Genomic DNA, 17,641 nt, shown 5'->3' with positions numbered 1-17,641 from the left:
AACTCTTGCCAGTTTCTAGAACACTGCTACAGCTCCTGTTAAGGTGTCCTGTTAAGCTTCTTCCTCTTGTAGGGAGAGAGATCTACAAACAGAACACACAGAGTTGAGTGACCAGGACATAAGGCAGAAGGAAGATTATATCTAAAAATTAATGTAAATATGTATCTTAATCCTAGTCTTAAAATGAGAAGAGGAAAGTGAATGTTTAGACCTCTAAGAAGTATTCTCTTTAAACTTATACATCCAAAGGAATAGTGTTCAGTTGGCTACAGGCTTGACATATCTTTCAGTCAATCCCTGCTAACTTTCATTTCGAATCTAAACTGCTTACAGATTTAACAGCTATGCCTATATCATGCTTTTTTTTTTTTTTTTTTTTTTTTAAATAGGAAAATAAGCCAGGTAGGAAACAAGAGGTCAAGACACCAAACCCAGTTTCCTCTCTCCTTCCTCACAGTGTTGTATTTTCAGCTCTCCCAGCTATACTAAAAACCAATAGCAAAACAATTACAACACATTCTCCAGAGCTGATAGCCACTGGTCTTTCTGAGGGCCTAATATCTAAATCAAGTACTTCCCCACAATACACTCTTCCCCAGTTCTACCTCAGATCATCCAAAAAGTAAATTTGTTCTCTTTTGAGGTAAGGAGCCTTTTAATTCTCTTTAACCTCCCTTCACTCTTTTATACCTTTGTGTACAGTTATGACTATAAATTAACACAAAGGTCCTCCAAAGGAAAGGCACAATATATGATGAGATTTTGAAACAGATTGACTTTAATGATTGCAAGGGATTGTGTGGACAGTAACTTCTGCTAAAAATGTATCACATTTTAGTGAAAAATTAAGTTATTTAGCTGTACTTACAAAAATTTAAATCAGACCTTCCATTTCTCCTTAGTCAAAAGCTAGATTAGAAGGAACTTTTGGAGGAAAAAAAAAAAACGCATTGATGCAATTTCTAAGATAGCCAACTGTAAACAGCATCTAAATATACCAAAAGCAACCTTCCCTAGACACACAATGAAGGCTAAGCACAAGCATGTCCTGGTAGGTGGAACCTGACTACATCAGAATTCAGCAACAAATAACATTAGTTGCTAAGATTAAATAATTGCTTTAAACAACCAGTTTTAAGTAATCATAGTATCCATCAAAATAAATGTTGAAACCAAATTTGTATTTAGTGTGGGGAAATACTTGTAACACTTTACTGTAGACACTTTAAACAGTAACATTTCTTAAGTATTTTATTGCTACAAACTGGTACATCTTATCACAAAAAGCTACAAGGCATATTATAACACATATTCTATTATACAGAGTGCAATGCAGTTCCAAGAACAGCCACACTCACAGCACAATTTCTGAAGTATACTCATTCTGTACTAAGAGGTAAATATTATAAGCTTATGCTATAAAGCATTTAAAATATTTACCCCACAAGCATTGTTTCAAGTGATTAGACCAAAAATTCTTATTATATCCAACTTTCAGTACACACACCAAAAAAATAGGATGCTTAAAAAAATATACAACACGATGTTTCAGTCTGCTCTAACAGTCAGTTTGCTATAAAAAGCTCAACTAAAATAATCTTAATTTCATTTTAAACAAAAATCAGAAACACATAGGAATTATATAAACAAGTTCTCCACAGAATGGAATGCATGCATAGGGTGGGGAATCCTACACAACTTTCATCTGAGACTATTAAAAAGTCTTAGCCACTTTAGAACAGAAATAAAAAGCTCTTTCTCCCTCCCTTCCCCCCCATTATTGTCTTCATTTTCTTGCACTTAGTTATCTTCAGTGTGGTCTAAAGTAAAATCAGTTTGTTCTTCAGTTTCTTCTTCCTCTTCCTCCTCCTCTTCCTCCTCCCCCTCAGCTGGCTCATCAGCTTTGTCTTCTTCTTCTGTCTGCTGCTCCTGAGCCTGATCATTAATTTCAAAAGGATTTTCACCCTGAAGTAGAAAAAAGAAAACAAGTATTTTGATGTTTCAAGCTTAAAATAAAACAATGCCGATCATTTCAGTGAATGAGAAGGGCAGCCACTAAGAAATGCTATGGTGAAAAACTCTTGAAAATAAATGCTAGAAGTTTTGATTTGCCACAAGAGCAATATTAAATACAATTGATTTAAATTTTAAATTGGCAACATCTCGTTTTTATGCACACAGACATACAGTTTTAAAGTGCTGTAAATCAAGATTCTACTTTCATTTAAAACAGTTCATTAGAAGTCACATTTAGAAAAATTCAAATTGTGTTATATACAAAACTTCAGTTTAACTTCAACACTCTGCAAATTAAAATTGTATGCTTAAATTTTAACATCTTTTTGTTAAGAACTCTAGCTGCTTCCTTTTTTGCCCCCAATGAGAAACTAATCAGAACTAAAAAACCCATTTCTTTAGGATCTTCATTATTTACAAAGTCAGTCTATTCATGCTGAATAATTCTGTCAGAGACAAACTCTTCAGTAAATTAAAAAGCAGATTAAACATGGAATCAATTACATTGACTAGCTTAAAATTCATTCCATCAGCGATTTAGAAAAATATCGACTAGGTTTCTCAGGGTATTTTAAATATGTTGACATTCTAGTTGAATGGTTTCTCTATTTCATAAGATAATTCACTGCAAGATGTATGTCAGCTTTCAGTTTGTTTCAGATATTTAAGAACTATGAATAATCAACAGGCAATAAAGAAAGAGTAAAATGAAGTACTGAGAGCTTCTTTCCCAAAACTTTTCATGTTCAAACAGCTGATGGAACAAGTCTGATCTCAACTTGACACTAATCACTAACTACAGTAAGACTGGATTTCCAAGAAAAATATTTAAAAGATGATCCAAAAAGAAACACTGAATACTAGACATCTTGTCCTTTTTTGCTCACTTAGAAAAGAAACATCACCAGTTTTACTTCGATTTTATTTTTCAGGTAGGGTCTTCCAGGTGGCCTAAAACCACTGAAATATTAGAAAGCTGAGAAAACCTTTAACAACAACACTAAACCCCATAGCTTGCCATCCTTTTTATTTTAACTTCAAAAAAAAGGAAAGAAATAAAACTAAATTTTAAAGGTGCCCTAAAATAAGTAGAATTCTTTGAGACAATTTTATTCAAACCACAAGATAAATCTGTGCATGCACATCACATCAGCCTACAGCTGTTATTAATAAGAATAATCAAATGACTGTCCAAAGTTGTAGCTACCACATATAAATCCCACAAATGAAGCAGTATCTTAAAGAACCATAAATATTTAAGTTTGGCTTTTTAAAAGTTGGTCCTCATACATAAAAATCAAGTATACAGAGAGATAATATAACAACTTATCTGGGCCCTATGAGAACAACAAAGCCCCAAATCTCACAGTTGAAGTTCATACCATCTTAGGTAAGCTGCTATTACTGTCAGGTTTCCAGTAGGCACTATGGGACTAAAAACACCAAAGAGTAATGACTTTGTAACAGTCCAGTAATGTCTAATAATGAAGTACCAAGAATATCTTATTCGCTCAGTAAATTGGTTCATTATAGAAGTGTACTGAAAGATGAGCACCTGGGATCCACTCCCTTATTTTCAGACATTAGCCAGAGCCCTCACTTTGGCAAAGTCTTGCAAAATATTGCAGGCAGTAAATATCTTTAAAACTGAGCACCTACTATCTATCAGCAGGCCATTCATCCCCAAGTACATTAATCTGTCATCCTCCAAGCAGTTACTCAGTATCTCTATAAGGCAACCAAAATGGCTTGTGCAGTTACGTAGGCAAGAAAGATATAGCTTTTGCTCTCTGTAGAGAAACCATTACATTACTCTCAGTATCAGAAGGTGGTACTTGCCCCACTGGAGAAAGAACTTTCCCTAATACAACTTCGGTTGAGCCATGCATCTCTTGTAGACCATACATTAAAAGTGTATGGGCTTGACAGATTGTACAGAGAAACGTAGCAGTGCAAGAAGGGGAAAAAAAACCACCACCACCACCAATTTGTTTGCCTGTGTCAAGCTGTATCAGTAGGTACTGTTAAAAAATCACAAGTTGCTGACTTGCAGTTTTGCTCTCCCTTTCTCAAAAAGATTTGTGATGTTGATGGCCTGCCTTTGCACCTTGGTACAAATTTACACAGCAGCCTCACAAGTCTTACCTGCTCTGAAGTCCTGCTGCCACACAACAATGCTTTCCAAAACAATGATTTCTCCTCCCCTCCCCCCAGATCCAGTCTGCACATCCACCTAAAACTGCTGTTTTCACCTGTAACCAGAATCTTCTCCTGTCCTGAAGGACTGCAGGAACCAAACATAAGCATAACATGCACCAGTTCACAACATGCTGTATAAAACTACCAGATCCCTTCAATCTATACTGTATTATTACTAGCAGTTGTTTATTCATTTGGATAAAAACTAGAGGTATTTACACAGCCAGAAGCCATCATCTGACCATCATCTGACATCCCTCTGACCAGATGGCTGCCAAAAGCCTATTAAGTTCAACCCCCCCAAGAAATATCAGTGCTAGGCAGTCTGAAAATGACAGTGATCTTCTTGTCAAGGTAATCTTGCAAATTCTATCTTCCTCAATTTCCCAACTGATGAACACCAGATTTGAGAACCTGTTTTTCCAGTCACCCACTAGGGGGCTGCACTGGACAATAAACTTGAACAGCAGGTCATAAGCAATACTGGGGCAGATGATCAGAAATATATGCAAATATTCCAATTCGTGTATTTGGTCATTTGCCATCTTCTGTAAAAACATACAGGAAAGTTATCTGATGCTACATTGGCTCACACCTTGCCATAGTTACGTAACTCAATATTGCTTTGTCTTAAAAAAGAAATTTTTTATATATTTTTAAATATATATAGACACATTAGACATAGGAAAAACTAAATCAACTGAAGGTAACTGTCAAAAATAACAAGCAATAGTACTAGAGAAAAGTTTTTCTTTTGGGCCAACCAAAAAAAAAAAAAAAACGCACATGCATTTTACAAGCAATACATTCACATTTACTTCTCAGTCCACGCATTTGCAACACATGCTGTTAAGACTTTTAAGTCTTCCATTCATGATAACAACTGCTGCTGTAAGCTATTTTTTGTATGCTGTCCTAATGCCTAAAAATCCTAAGGAATAAAAGTAATTGAGTAGTCTGTGGACTGTACTTTAGTTTAAAGCCACATACTGCAGCCTTTACTTCTAAAAATAAAGGTTAACTCAATTGCAAAGTGTTTGGGGCTCTATAGTATAAATAATACTGCCAACGCTTTCCTAGAACTTGTTCTTGTATAAGACAGTCTGATCAAAAACTGACCAGATATACATACAAAAAGAAAACTAAAAATGAAAAGTGGTAAATCCGAAGCTGGTAACTTTTTTCTTCAGATGTAAACTAAGCTATTTGGGACACTGACATTAGACTGGCAAGACGTGTTACAACGAGAATATATTCAATGTGTTAGCCACCTAGAAGGCAAAATCAAAAGACAGAGCACTCAGGTTAGAATTACTGTCAGTATGGAGGAAACAATGATATCAGAAACACGAGAGACTGAATATTCCATTTTTACCATGACCATCTTACCTTGACATACAGTTCATATCGTGCCTTCACTATTGGATTATTCAAGATACTGGTAGCAGTAAGAACACTCTCCCTTTTTATTTGCTCTCTGTAGGCCTAGGAAACATATTTTTATGGTGAATAACTATTATAAACCTATTTCATTTGTCCCACGACTTTGAATTTGTGATGTACTGGTCAGTTTCTCCAAGATAAGTTATGAACAAATTCATGACATATGACATACTCATTCTTGACATTTAAGTTGAAATCACATAAACTCAGTAAAGTCAGATACTCTTTATAGGTTGTTGCTTTAGTCTGACCACAAGATATATTCCTGTCTCACTTCTCTAATGAGCTACAACTATGTATCTCTTTTCTCCCACACCTATATTGAAATGCATGGTAGCTTTCAAATTACATACACCGTTACTTGTTCTCATTTGCAGAGAGCATACATTTTTTCCTCTATCACAGTCTAATATATTCCATAATTAGGAAAGCTCATATATAAACAAAACCTTAATTTGGACATATTACTATGACAACTGGGTTCTTTTTCTACTTACATTACTCTACTAATCATTCTACCAACACAGAAGTGTATCATTTTAAATTGTAACAGGAATCTGTTCCATACCACCATTACTTCTACATTGCTCTCATTTGTCTTCAAATTAAAAAGAAAACTGAAACTGAAAGGGAGATATCAGTCTTGTTATCTTGCTGGAAACAGGTTACAATTTGCAATTTGAATGACAAAAACCTTTCTGACACAACAGTAAAAAAAAAAAAATCCCACTATTAAACACTGAAACAAATCATCCCCAGTGCTTTCTCATGATTTACCATTGACAGCTATTGAGCACATCTACGTTTCATTAATTGTGGGTGTATAAGGGCTGGCTATTTCATGAGGCCATATTTTTACAAAGTGTAACAAGGACTTCCTAGCTTTCTAAAGAACAAGTCATACCAGTAAGAACTTAAAAGCGACTTGCACCAAGTACCATAACGTTTTTCACTTATTACTAGTCTATTATACCTTTAAAACTTCATAGTACAACCAATTGATCATTATGTTTTTTTTATTTTCTTTTTTTTTAATAATACATCACATCTTACCTGTTTTCCTTTTGTATGATCAGGAGATTTTAAGTGCTGTTGAACAGAACTGTGCAATGCAGGAACATACACACTGCAAGCACTGCAGTGAACAGTCTCAACTTTCATCATATGGTCATCAGCAGTAACCCCTGCCAAAAAAAAGGATGAGATATAATTAATACAGAATGTGCTGGGAGTGAGATGGTGGTGATTGTTCTGTTCTGGGTGGTTTTTTTTGGGGGGGGGGGGGGGGAGCAGGAGGGAGGGTTAGAGAGATTGAAGATTTAAGTACTAACTTGCCAACAGAATACACTGATCATAAGTACAAACACAGCTTTCAATAATTAAGAAAAACAGGAAAGGAATTCAAGAGATTGTTGAGATGACTGTACTGTTTTTAAGTAGCTTTTAGTGTTTAAATTCAAATTAAGACAACATTCAAATACAATTATTGTCTAAAGTAAATATACATAAAAGATGTCCCTTCCAGTAAGCCAGTGCATCTTCAGAAAGCCCTGAAGAAAAAGGACAAAGCGGAGATGCTATAGGAAGACCAGCACACACAAAACACTAGCAAATTGCATGTAGGGCAACTGGCAGCCAAGGGGAAGGAACTCAGGCCAAGCTGCACACTGGGCAGCAAAGGACTAAGTGCTCTAGATCCTCCTTTTGACATAAGGTCCCCCAAACACAGCATCTAGATGCATTAAGGTTGTTGCCATCATCACAGAATCATAGAATGGATGAGGTTGTAAGGGACCTTAGTCCAACCACCCTGCTCAAGTAGGGTCACCTAGAGCACACTGCACAGGATCATGTTCAGATGGCTTTTGAATATCTCAAAGAACAGAGACACTCCAACCTCTCTGTGCAACCTGCTCCAGTGCTCAACCACTCTCAAAATAAAGTTTTTCCTTAGACTTAGATGGAACTTCCTGTGTTTCACTTTATGCCCACTGCCTCTTGTCCCACTGCTGGGCATGACTGAAAGGAATCTGCCCTGTTGTATTTACTCCCTCACAGAATAAAAGACACATCTGAGCATTGGTAAGATTCCTCCCGCCCCCCCAATTTTCTTGTATCCATGCTAAATAGTCCCAGCTCTCTCAGCCTTTTCTCACGAGAGATACCCAAGTTCCTTAATCATCTTAGCGACCCTTTGCTGGACTTGCTCCAGTAGCTCCATATCTCTGCTGAACTGCAGGGCCCAAAACTGCAGACAGTACTGCAGGTGTGGCCTCACCAGGGCTCTCTACCCTACGCTGCTCTCTGGTGTTTCAGCAAGCTTGCTGAGAATACACTCTGTCCCATCATCTGGGTCATTGATGAATAAGTTGAACGGGATTGAACGCCATATTGACCCTCGGGTACACCACTACTTACTGGCCTTTACCTAGACTTTTTGCACCACTAATCACAAATCTCTGAGCTCTGCCATTCAGTTTTCAATCCACCTCACTGCCTGCTCACCATATAGACCATTATCACATTGCTGCACTGTTACATGCTCTCCTTCAATGTATCTACATCCACCTGTTGCCACTCTTCATGGATTATATTTAGCAGGACAGTGGAAAGGTCTTCAAAATTCTACCTGTCAAGTACGTCGCATAGTCTTGTCATAAAACAAGATGCTTCTATCTAGATAGCCAACAGAAATAAGGTTTCCTGCCTCTCACTTTGCTTTTACTCCACATAATATCAGCAATGAAGTATCTCTACCAAATTTTTCTATCTCTACCCAGGTGGAGAAAAGGTGTGGAAAGTCATCATTTTAAGGCAAGCATTTTATCAAATTCAAATAAGAATGGAGAAAAGGACAAGCAGAGCTCCACTTTCACATAACTCACCTTCCATTATGTCTTTCTCAACAGCTTGAGCATTTTCTGTTTGGCTACTTGTCTGTTGCTTACGCATAGCTGTCTTCTTGAATTTATTCACCATACACTCCTACAGAGAATCAGGAAAAAATTATATGCTTTTATATGATTGTTTATGTTCAGATAGGAACCTACACGTAAACACGAGAAAACAAAAATACATAGCAGGTAATTGCTGTTACTTCTTAAGGCATTTAATTGTGTAAGGATTTTAAGGAGTCTGGATTTGCTTCAACTTTTAACAGCATATACTAGGCCAAAAGATTTTTTCTGAAAGGAATAAAGACAAAGCATATGTTGATGACTAGATGGTACACTTACTACATTCCATTGTAAAATATAAAAATCAAAAAATTTGTTGGCTTACATGAAGAAACTCCATCACTACTTTGTCAAATTTAGTTTGCTTTTGGATATGATCCAACGTTTCCTGGTGAGCTGCACTCTCCAGATGTGACTCAATTTCTTTTTCTTCGAATGTTCGAAATTTGCAAAATGAGCAAGTAAATGCCATTCTAGCAAAAGAAATGCATTAAATAATATTACCATTTAAGAAACATTCCTCCTTCTCCCCTCAAAATTAGGCTTGTCAAGTTGCCAAGTCTTAATCAGAAGCAGAATTGGAAAAGTATTCTTTAAAGGAGCATAAAGAAAGTTCTTTCCGTTATTTTATCATTACAAAGGAAACTGTCACACAAACCAAATATAAAAGAAGCCAGTTTCAGTTTGAGTATCTGTGCTGAAGATGTAAATTGCTAAAATGAAAAGTTAGGCATTTGAAAAACCACAGAATCTACTTTTTGAGTGTGTTCCTCACAGTGCTCTAGTTTGTGCCAGTTTTGTAGTACTCTTCAGAATCAAGACAGTCCACGATTTCCTAACTAGAAGGACTCAAGAAAATACGTAAGCAATAAGAACTTATTCTTAGTTTTCATATACAAAAAAAAAAAAAAAAAAAAAAAAATCCTACATAACCTTGTAAGAAAATACTGGCCTCCTCACCACAGCTGTAGAAAAGGAATTTGTGCTATGAACATACACCTTATTGACCTAAGATAACAGTCCTGTGCAGTGCTGGCCACTGGTTTGCTTGGCTGTGGCAAGATTAATGAAAGTTACAGATCTGTCTACTTATTCTTACTACAGAGTAGTTCACCATACATATAAAACCAGAATAAGGTCAATTTCTAGCAACTTATTAAGAGAGCATGAATATAAATCTGCTCACCCAAAATGCACATTTCCAAGGTAGCACCATTCTAAAGCCACTTCTCAACTGTGCGCTGATGCACTTTTAGGGGAGAAAGGGATAGGAAATTGTGTATTTTCTGATACACCAAGACTCCACTGAAACATCCAATCTTTTAAAGTTACAATTTTTTCGAGGTGGGTGGAGGGGGGTTGAGGTTGTTGGACTTTATTTTTTTAAAATCAGTCCAAACAGGCTTTCAGAAAAGATAGCATATACTTATGTAAGGATAAAGGAGGAGAAAAAAAAAAAAGAAAAGGGGTGGCACCCAGCACACAAGACAATAGTTAAAGCACAAACCTGTATCCATCACCGTATTTTTCACTGTTTTTCTCCCTTCTGCGCCTTTGCTTCTCTCTTCTGGCCTCAATTCGTCGCTTTTCTTCTTCTTCGCTTTTGACTTCTCCTTTGGCATCTTAAAACACACAGCAAAAGGATTTTAAAATGCTAATGTTGGACTCTAAAAAAGTCCAACATGACACGGAAAATAATTTGTCTTTCCTCCTCTATTCCATAAACCTCTTTTATATTGTGTCAAAATGCAAAGAAAAAACATATCAAAATGGTTCTTTAAGTGTCACAGAAAGTTTTGAGGGTTTTTTTCCTCTCCATTAAAGAAGCCAGAACAAAACACTTGCTTCAAACATCACAAATTTAGTAGTTACAGAGTCTGGATTACACTCATAAAAGTGAGGCAATGCAGAGTTAGAACTAAGGTAGCTCTGTTGGGCCTAGTTATTAAAGACTTTCAAGTAAGTAACCAGGAAGGGCACTAGGGGAAAAACAAACAAATGAAAATCTCCATCTATTTATAACTCTCCAGTTTTAGAGCACTGCTGCTACAATCCTTCTACTTAGAGAGAAGCTCTCTAAAGCCAGCCATTTCTTCTGCTGTGAGCATTGTTTTGAAAACCAAAATGAATGTGAAGGTTTTCACAAGGGGGACAAGGCAGTTCTTGAATAAGGGCACCTAAACTTGAATTTCAAACTCCTTCCCCCCCCTCCCCTGCTTGACTTTGCTTAATTCCACCGCAAAAAAATCTCAGGAAGAACAACTCAATCAGGGGAAGAGCCTTCCGAGCAGAAAAAAAATCTTTAATAAAAAACTTTCATTAAATATTATCTTGCAGTTAGCAAGAAGGTACAAACAAGTAAATGACTATAAATTAGTTTTGCAAGATCTAAGATTTCTAATTATGTTGGCAATTTGCTTGCCTTTCCTACTTCTGTTTTAAAAGCCTATGGACAAAGGGAAATATTTAGAATACTATTCAGTCAGTTGTTTTAAAGCAGGAAAAAAGACATCTCTTAGTTTTCCTTTGCAGTTCAACCTTAAACAAAGATCAGCCTCACTGATCTCCTCCATCCAAATAGTAAGTGGAAGGAGCATACAGCACCATAATGTAAATAATAATAAACAAACGAACAAAAAAAAAACTTGCAAAAGGTCTGACCAACCAGAAGTGTCACTGAGTACTGAGAACATTTCCAGTGACTAACAGCTCACACTTCAGTCCTGACTGACCCCCATTTTTTTTTTTTCTTGAATTGTAGAAAAGGATTTCAAAAATTACTCTGATTTGGCAGGAGTGTTTTCTTGTCTCAAAGATTATTTCTATCATTATTTCTTCAATTATAAAACAAAAAACAAGTAAACAAAAAGCCCCTCACATTTCCCACTGCTAGCCTGAAGATTAAAATTTCACTTTGTGCCACACCTCCAAGCCCAGAATGAGCAAAGGATCCCTTGTTTTACTGCTGCAAAAATCATCTGGTATAAAATTCTGTGAAGTGAAATGGCCCATACTTCAAATGACACATTTTATTGTCTAGTCTATTACAGATTGGGAAATGGAAGCTTGAGTCTACACATAAACTGGAACTCCCCAACAGGGCTCTACTTCAGAGCACTTTTGCAAATGCCTAAGTGAATACAATTTTTACATTTACTTATTAAACTGGTGTTATAGATGGATCCAAAGCCTTGCAATGTTTCACACAAGCTTCCCTGACAATACACATCTGCAAAACAGATTAACTGGCAATCTATTCTTTACAGTGTACTTGAAACAAATTGATGATTCATTCCATGTTTTCTTAGGTTTCAAATGGAAGTCTGAGTTCAGCAATTTCAGTTGGCCTTATAATCTGAGTAACAGCACAAAGGGCGTGCCAGTTTAACAGAAAGACCATTATCCAACATGAAGAGTGTGCTCAGTATTTCAATAAAAAGAATTCCAATCATTTGGCTGTAATTTTCCAGCATTCATTATTGAACAAACCTTATAGGCAATAGTAAGGCACACAAGGAAAAGGTGTCTGAAGACCATTTCAGACTCAATATTGAATTTCCTTTCTTATGTGTTTGAAATCATTACAGCTAATATACACTTTAACTGCTTTTATATAAACTAATAATTAACCTGGTTTTTATATAAACTAATAATTAACCTGTTTCAGTAAGACTGCACATGAAATACATTCTTGACAGACTCAGTTAACTAAATCTACTTTTTTTTTTTTTTTTTTTTTTTTTTTTTTTTTTTTTTTTAAGTGACTCACCTAGAGTGAGGTTGATCAGCTAGTGGCATAACTAACACGGTAAGTGTGAGAAACTGGTGTGATAAACAACATTTAACTGATGAAACAGCACTAAGTTTAGAAGAAATTCCACCGAATCAGTAAGGTTGGAAGGGACCTCTGGAGATCACCTCTGGAGAAGACCATTTACACTAATTTCACAAAATTTAAAAAAAGCACAACATACAGAGATTATCAGGATGCAGACACCTGACAAGCATGTCAAGTGATAGATGCTTGTTACAGTCAGACAACCTTCTTCCTCAAGCCCTAATTTAATAAACTCCTTAAAAATGATACAATACTATGCAATTACTATTAGAGGTCATACATACAGGCTTACTAAATCTATTCAAAGTCACACAAATACAGTATCTACCAAGTTTTACCTAACAAAACAAATTAGCTTACCTCCAAAAGTCTGATATCCAAGATCATAAGCATCTCTTGTAAAGTCTTCATATATAACAACTGCACCACTTGTGTCCACTTCAATTTCCTAATAAAGTCATTTATAAATTTTGTATGAAAAAATACAATATTGTTCTAAAGCCAACAAGAGACAGTGTGAACTGCTGTATTTCAATGTTACTTATTATTTCATTAAATATGACAATGAAAGAAAGTGAATTAGGTATCTAGCTAAGACTCCATGTATAAAACACTTCAAATCATGCAGTTTCCAATGCCTCCAAGTCTTTGTAAATTAGTTTCATAAGCAAAATTCTAATTGGCTTCTATGTAAGCAAGCTGACTTCCAGTTCAAACTTCTAAATGCTTACTTGAGTATATATTAACACCTCCACCCAGCAAGAAGTAAAACATTTTAGTCTCTCAACATTGAACAAAGATTTATATGCTTAGTTTAACAGTTACATTTTTACATATTGTTTGCAACTGATCTTTCTGTAGGTGAGGTCTAATCTTTGCATCATACCGGAGAACATCTGTTAACAATGGTTCCTTCATTTACCCCTCTCTCCTTAATGCCTCCTTCCCATCTGCAGTCCCTCATTGCTTTTTCATAATCTCCTCCTCATTCTGTACTTAATTTCCCAACCCACACAAGCAAGTAGTGGATTTATGAAATCAAGCTGACTGCCTATGACAATATGGTAAGTGTTCACATGACAGCTGTCTGTGTTACAAAAATAGCTGGTAGGTCTACAAATACACTTCAAAATTAAAAATAAATAAAAATAAACTAAATGTAGAATTGTTTTATAGCATTTCTAAGTACTAGGAAAAGGATTTCATTTAACTGGGAAAATAAGAGCTTAACAAAGTTTCATCATCACAAAAATATACACATTCTTCAAATGCATATTAAAAAGCCCTTTTTTCAAATTCTAGAAATCAGAAAAGTGGATAAAAAAATAAGTTGCTCTTTCACAGTAATAAAGCGTTAGGGTTGTTACTCACATATACAAAAACCCTCCTTTGCTGCTCTAGTTCTAACAACACGAAGGCCGACATGAAAAAGTTGAAAAAATAAAATTAAGCTATACTAAACGAAGAAAACCTGTGAGATCTTTAGAATGCTCCCAGACCACTACCCAAAAAAGAAACTATTTTAAGATGTAATCTAACTCTGAAAAATCCAGAACCCTTGACTTTGGCCAAGTAAGCATGGGTTTCAAACTGGCTCTGACAAAATACACACCGATGAAATACACTACAACTTATATATCAAATTACGTAGGATTTTTACCATCCTAAATCTATATAAGCAGTATATAAACACTAAAGCAACAGTGTAAAAATCCTGCCTTCCCTAAAGAAGGTCCTTGATCGAATCAGATCAACATTTTTATCCCCTCTGATAGGCAAGATTTTTAAAAGCTTGATTTTTTTTTTGATCTATTGAACAGTCAAGAACAATTAAACAGGTTTGTTTTCTATTCTGATGCTCATAGTTGCTTTCTTGCTGTCAAGCAGTTGGCCAAAACTGTGACTGCTCAACTCGTTTATTAACAAGAAATACCCAACGACAAACTAGCAGGCAAGAGAGCTGCGCAGATAGTTTTCTACTACTGGGACAGTAAAAGAGGAATTCAACAGTTTGACTCAGATTTCAGTTTAAAATTACCAGGTTATAGCACAGAAAGCGACCTGTAAACAAGGTACACCTGACAGCAAAAGTGATTCAAATACAGAATCCCAAAACATATTGTGATTTGTTGGAGTTTCAGTGTTTGAGGGTGTTTTTTTCCTTTTTTTCTTTTTGTTTTTAAACAGCCACTTCATAAACATAACAGTTACATCGCACAGCACAAATTTGCAAGCTGAGTAAGAAACAAGGTCAATTAAACATGCTGTCAGTCAAAGTCAAAAAGGTGGTTCTCATCAATAAGACCACTAAACCAGCAAACTCCCATGTTCCAACATCAGTTGCTTTACTGAACAAACTTATCCTCAAGGTCCAGGTGAGGGGCTGGGGCAGAGGGGGAAGAAAATACCTCTGAAGTACTTTTCATTTCGTATCAGTAAGGATTTCAGACAGCCATCAAAATAACACGTTTTTAGATAAAATGAGTAAAATAATTTACTTAAACAGTTCAGTGTTTCTAATTAGTTTTTGTAACTCTAGCTTAATAACTGAGAAATACTGTGAGATACTTTCCAACACTGTGATCTTTACCTCTATAGTAGACTCCTGGAAAGATGTCTTCATGTCTATAAGCATAAAAAACAGTGAAGAAATTTAAACACAAAAGTGTTCTCCAATATCACTGTCAATTCATTTTAAAGCCAAAAGATACTTGAGAAAAGTTTGGCTTAACATGCAGCTAAAACATTCTACAGAATATCATATTTTAATAATAATAAAATAATCAGACAACCTTAGCAATATAATTTAAATAGTATTTTATAAACAATCACTGATTTTTAATCTAACTCTACAAAACAAGAAAGTAAGTCAAAACTGAGAGGATATTACCATTTTGAGATGTATTTTCATACATATATTACATACTATTACATCCAATTTTGTCAGTTATTTTGGGGTAGGTTTTTAGTTTTCAACTGCTTACTGCTGATACTGTTTACAGCATTTGTCACTACAAATCTTAGAAAACTGTAGCAAGCCACTGAACAGTTTCTTTCCCTCACTCTCATAGCTGCAGGACAGGCTGACTAAACGAGTTCTGGTAGGCACTACCTAATCCACTTCTTGAGGAAACTTCAACATTTCGTACATCAGTCCCTGAACTGTGGAAATCAGTGAGAAAGAACAGATATTAAACTAAAAACATTCCATCTTAAGACAGTTCAGGAAAGGGAAAATTAATAAGTATTGAAAAAAGTAGTCGCCTTCAGGAGCATTACAATGTAAGAAAAAGATTTTTCACTTCTCAGTGCTGACTTCATTGTTCAGATCTTGCTAAAACTGGAAAGAGATTTAGGGGTGGGGGTGGCACAGAACTCGACAGCAGGTTGCTTTGGAACTCCCAGGAGACAAAAAAGTAAGTTTTGGAGGTGCTTTATGGAGTGATGGGGTGGAAAGAAGGAATAAGAAAGCTTTATGTAAATGAAATTTAAGATGATGATTAACTAAATATTCTATCCAATACTCAGAGTAACAACTCTGGATTCTATTCGCAGTAACAGTACCTTACTAGTGCATTCAGAAAGGAATGATTTTCTTCACTGTGACTTTCAATTACAAGAAAAATACTGTCTTATTTTCCTAAAGATCTATTAGTCTAAAACCTGACTGAGCAAAAACTTTTCTTAAAGCATACATACAAAAACAGATTTGATAAGAAAAGTATTACAAAGAACATCAACAAAGTCCCTCTCGAAGAAGAGAGCACTTTGCAGATGACATGTGCTCTTATTCTCTGTAAAACAGCTACAAAGGAAAAGAGAAGACTCTTCATGCATAAGTCTCTCCTTTGGATCACTGGCTTGATTGGTGTCACCAAACTCATCTTCAAACATAAGTAACGGATGTTTCTATAGCCCAAATAGAGTAATTTGAAGTAAGTTTTGTTTCAGCTGTAAAAGTCCTCCCATTACAGAAGCTGCCAATGCAACTGTCAGAAAACAGCACCAAAACTGAATAGATACACAGACAAAAAAAAAAAAAAAATCCAATCCCAATATCTAAGGTTTGTCACAACCAGTATACCCCCTCTATGTGTTTGCTATGTTTACTCTGGTTCCAATTATTCTTCACAACTTATTTTGCATTACACCTCTTCTTCATGACATCTTTCACTTTTTTTTAAAAGGAAAAAAAGCCATCACTTATTTCTACCATAATACTTATCCAAGAACAGAGTTTGTCTGAATTTCTAACAGCAAGTTGCTTCCACAATGTCAGTTCAGTACAAGCGTGCAGAGCAGCTAAGCAGATCCTTGAGATTTAAATCCTTGATATACCTGGGTACATATTTACATATCTGTTTCATAACACCAAAGTTGATGAGTAAAATATTAAAACTTGCTATACAAGAGGAAGAGAAAAGTCTTCTACCCACTCAGTGCCTGAAAATTTTACAGTACTCCTAAAGTGAAAGTTACGGAAACAGTTTTGTGGTACACAGCAGTATAATGAAGATTACAAGCTTGCCCAGGAGAAGCTAAGAGACACCTTAACACCTTTAAAGCACATCTTAAGAAAATAATCTTCCCCAAACTAAAATGTATTACTTGAGTATATCTGGTATGAATTTTCTTGTTATTTATTGATCCATAGAGCTAAGTTTCTATTCCTCAGGCTTGTCAGGGAAATGATCTTCAGCAGTACGTATTTAAATACCTCAATATACTCAAATCCAGCAAGTTTTCTTTGCAATGAAGGAGCTGTAAGAGTCAAAACAGCACATACACCCTTCTTTCTGAAGATTAAAACTAAATAACTCCTAATAAATAAAAAAACAAATAATTAAATAATTTTGGCACCAATTACTTACTAGGTGATTTTTTCTGGGTCAGCTTCAAAATTGGTTTTGTCAGTTTGGGTTTCTTGATAAACGTCCCACCAGGTTTGTTATAGGGCTGTGGTATCATTTTTCTTTTTATTCCTCTTGCAGCAACTGCTGCAGGACTGGGTTTGTTATGATAGTCAACAACAATTCCAGGTCTGTGCATTCCTCCAAAGTCTCCCATATGCTGGAAATTTGTGAAATCAAGAAAAAAATATTAGTATATGAAATCAACAGAAATAAAACAATTACACTTTAGTAGACATTTTAAAATATTTTACAATAAAACAGTAAGTTGAGCAAAA

The 17,641-nt window shown here is 35.5% G+C and overlaps 1 protein-coding gene across 4 annotated transcripts in view; it reads right to left on the bottom strand.

The window, feature by feature from the left end:
- Positions 1-1,224: 1,224 nt before the first annotated feature.
- The window catches only part of ZNF326 (zinc finger protein 326), a 29,350-nt gene continuing 12,933 nt past the window's right edge, over positions 1,225-17,641 (bottom strand). For 2 of the 4 annotated variants that reach the window (XM_062581756.1, XM_062581757.1), the window contains 9 exons: positions 17,325-17,523; positions 15,044-15,078; positions 12,814-12,901; positions 10,123-10,237; positions 8,941-9,088; positions 8,544-8,643; positions 6,712-6,842; positions 5,605-5,700; positions 1,225-1,965 (listed from right to left, as the gene is read on the bottom strand). In XM_062581756.1, coding sequence (XP_062437740.1) covers positions 1,801-1,965; positions 5,605-5,700; positions 6,712-6,842; positions 8,544-8,643; positions 8,941-9,088; positions 10,123-10,237; positions 12,814-12,901; positions 15,044-15,078; positions 17,325-17,523 — 1,077 coding nt within the window. In that variant the 3' untranslated portion in view covers positions 1,225-1,800. The remainder of the gene's footprint in view (positions 1,966-5,604; positions 5,701-6,711; positions 6,843-8,543; positions 8,644-8,940; positions 9,089-10,122; positions 10,238-12,813; positions 12,902-15,043; positions 15,079-17,324; positions 17,524-17,641) is intronic. The other 2 variants (XM_062581758.1, XM_062581759.1) reach the window with 2 other exon arrangements.

Source organism: Rhea pennata, chromosome 8 (assembly GCF_028389875.1).
Source record: "Rhea pennata isolate bPtePen1 chromosome 8, bPtePen1.pri, whole genome shotgun sequence".
Classification (NCBI taxonomy): Eukaryota; Metazoa; Chordata; class Aves; order Rheiformes; family Rheidae; genus Rhea; species Rhea pennata.
This window is presented reverse-complemented; position numbering and strand designations above follow the sequence as displayed.